Raw genomic sequence first — 2,341 nt, 5'->3', positions numbered from 1 at the left:
ACCTGGAAGACTCGCCTGCGCTGTGCCCTCAACAAGAGCCCAGAATTTGAGGAGGTTCCCGAGAGAGGCCACATGGATGGCGCCGAGCCCTACAAGGTGTATCGGCTGCTGCCACCTGGAACACTCGCTGGTGAGCCCATGCTCAGCTATTCCTAAACCCGGGGGTGGGTGGGGGGGCGTCTCCTGGGAGAGTGCTGGCCTCTGTCCCTGGCCGCTCATTCACTCGGCCCTGCTCCTGCCCTTCGGGAGCTGCCTTCCCTTCCCCAGCCCTGCACACCCTTCCCCTGCGCCGTCCTGCTTATGGCCCTGACTCTCCTCTCCCACCTCCACCACCTTCCACAGCCCAGCCGGACACCCAGAAATCACCATCAAAGCGACACCACAGCTCCATACCCTCAGCGGGGGAGGAGGAGGAAGAAGAGGAGGAGACCATGAAGAAGCACAGGCTTGGGCCCTTCTGGGTCCAGGAGCCCCTAAGTCAGGTGAGAGCTGGAAGCAGGGACTGGGTGCTAGAGGGCAGGACAGTAAGTAACCAGAGGAAGAGGTGGGCCAATGAGACCTGGTGTCCACAGGAGAGGGGAGCCAGCAGGGAAGCAGACCACACAGAGATGGGGAGAAGTAGCAGCAGCGAGAGCAGCAGCGATAGCCCCACGCCTCAGGAAGGTGATGTGTCCCCTGCTTCCGGTGTCCCCCCACCAATTCCCAGCAGTGCCACAAGCCCTGGCCCTTGGACCTCTAGTCCCATTCTGAATGACCAGTGCCTCTGCCTCCCTTCCAGGAGTGAACACAACCGATGAGCCCTTTCAAGAGGACGAAGGGTCTCTGGACCTTGAGCTCCCACAAAACCCAGGTACTTGGCGTTTCTGACTTGTCTCAGTTGCCTGTAACCCTCAGGTTTTCCATCTAGCAGGGCTTGCAGCCAGCTGGACTCCCCTGACCGCAGACAGGGACACGCTGGGTTCTAGGCAGTGCAACTTCCCGCAGCTGTCTGGCCAGACTGCAAGCAGCTGGCCCCTCCCGGACAGCTCTGTACACTGGAGTCCTCTGTGAGACCGTCCTTTCTTTGGGTTGAACAAGGGCCCATCTCTGGATACAAGCCGCAGGATACAAACCACAGGACCCTGGGCATTAAGCTCACAGGCCTCAGGAGGAATAGGTCTAGTAGCTGTGCCCTGACAACAAGGAGCCACGGTGGCACAGTGGTTCTGCATTGGGCCGCTAACTGCCAGGTCAGCTGTTTGGAACCATGAGCCACTCTGCAGGAGATCTACTCCCATAAAGTCAGTCTCGCCCCATGGGGGCAGTTTGGCCCTGTTGTCTAGGGCTACTCACTGTGAGTCGGCATCGCCTCGATAGCAGTGAGTGAGAGTCAAGAGGGAAGCGGGGTGGAATCCGCCTGGCTGGTGAGAGCGGGGTGGAGCCTGACCATAGGAGGAGAAGGCGTCTTGTCTAATAGCCTCAGCAGGTGCAGGCCTGGCCCCAGCCCCACTGCCGGCTCTGTCCTCCCCAGATTGCGCTTGCTGTACCTCTCTGGGCCTGGTCCTCATCAGTAAGAGGAGGAAACTGGATTGACAAGGGGCTCCATCTCTTTTCCCCAAAGGCTCGTGCTGATCAGGTGTACCCTTGGGGGACAGGGAGTGGTGCTGCTGCTGCTGGCTTGCAAGCTCCCGCAGCACCAGGTGCAGTCGGGCCGTTCTCTGTCCCCAGACTACTCACTGCTGCTAACCTTCATCTACAATGGACGTGTGGTGAGGGAGACCCAGGTGCACGCCCTGGACTGCCGCCTGGTGGCCGAGCCCTTGAGCTCCCAGAGCAACATGGAGCAGGTGTTTTTCCCCAGGCCCGACCCACCAGAGCCCACCCAGCACCTGCTGAACCAGCTCGAGAAGGGCCTCATGGTGGCCAGCAACCCCCAGGGGCTCTTTGTGCAGCGCCTCTGCCCTCTCCACATCTCCTGGGATTCGCCCGAGAACCCACCTGGTCCGGGCCCACACCTGCTGCCCAGCAACAAGTGTGTGAAGCTTTTCAAGACAGACTGCTTCCTCAAAGGTGAGCACCTGGGCCCCTCCCCCTGCTTCTTGGCCATCTCACTTGGAGGGCCCTGCCCCATCTGGTCAGCCAGCAGGCCTTCCCCACCTAGCCTGTGCCGGAGGGGCCCCCTGAATTTAGGCATGCACACAGCTGCCTGGCACCTCACTTTCCTCAGGCAAGGCTGTGGGAAATGGAGCTCAGGGTGAGCCAAACCCGAGCTTCTCAGCGGAGGGAGCTGCACACACAGGGCCCTCTCCTGCCACATCCGACAGTCCTGTACCGCACGGACCCACCCTGTGCACTGGCCCCA

The 2,341-nt window shown here is 60.9% G+C and overlaps 1 protein-coding gene across 1 annotated transcript in view; it reads left to right on the top strand.

Annotated features, from left to right (window-relative positions):
- Window positions 1-2,341, top strand: part of IRF9 (interferon regulatory factor 9) — a 4,947-nt gene that overhangs the window by 1,300 nt on the left and 1,306 nt on the right. Inside the window, 5 exon segments of the mRNA XM_045287880.1 lie at window positions 1-130; window positions 343-482; window positions 573-663; window positions 779-850; window positions 1,708-2,049. The exon segment at window positions 1-130 is cut by the window's left edge and continues 1 nt beyond it. Coding sequence (XP_045143815.1) covers window positions 1-130; window positions 343-482; window positions 573-663; window positions 779-850; window positions 1,708-2,049 — 775 coding nt within the window.

This window comes from Echinops telfairi, unplaced genomic scaffold (genome assembly GCF_000313985.2).
Source record: "Echinops telfairi isolate 266 unplaced genomic scaffold, ASM31398v2 ScPeMD7_18;HRSCAF=68, whole genome shotgun sequence".
Taxonomy (NCBI): Eukaryota; Metazoa; Chordata; class Mammalia; order Afrosoricida; family Tenrecidae; genus Echinops; species Echinops telfairi.
The sequence above is the reverse complement of the archived record's forward strand: the minus strand, read 5'-3'. Positions and strand labels throughout refer to the sequence as shown.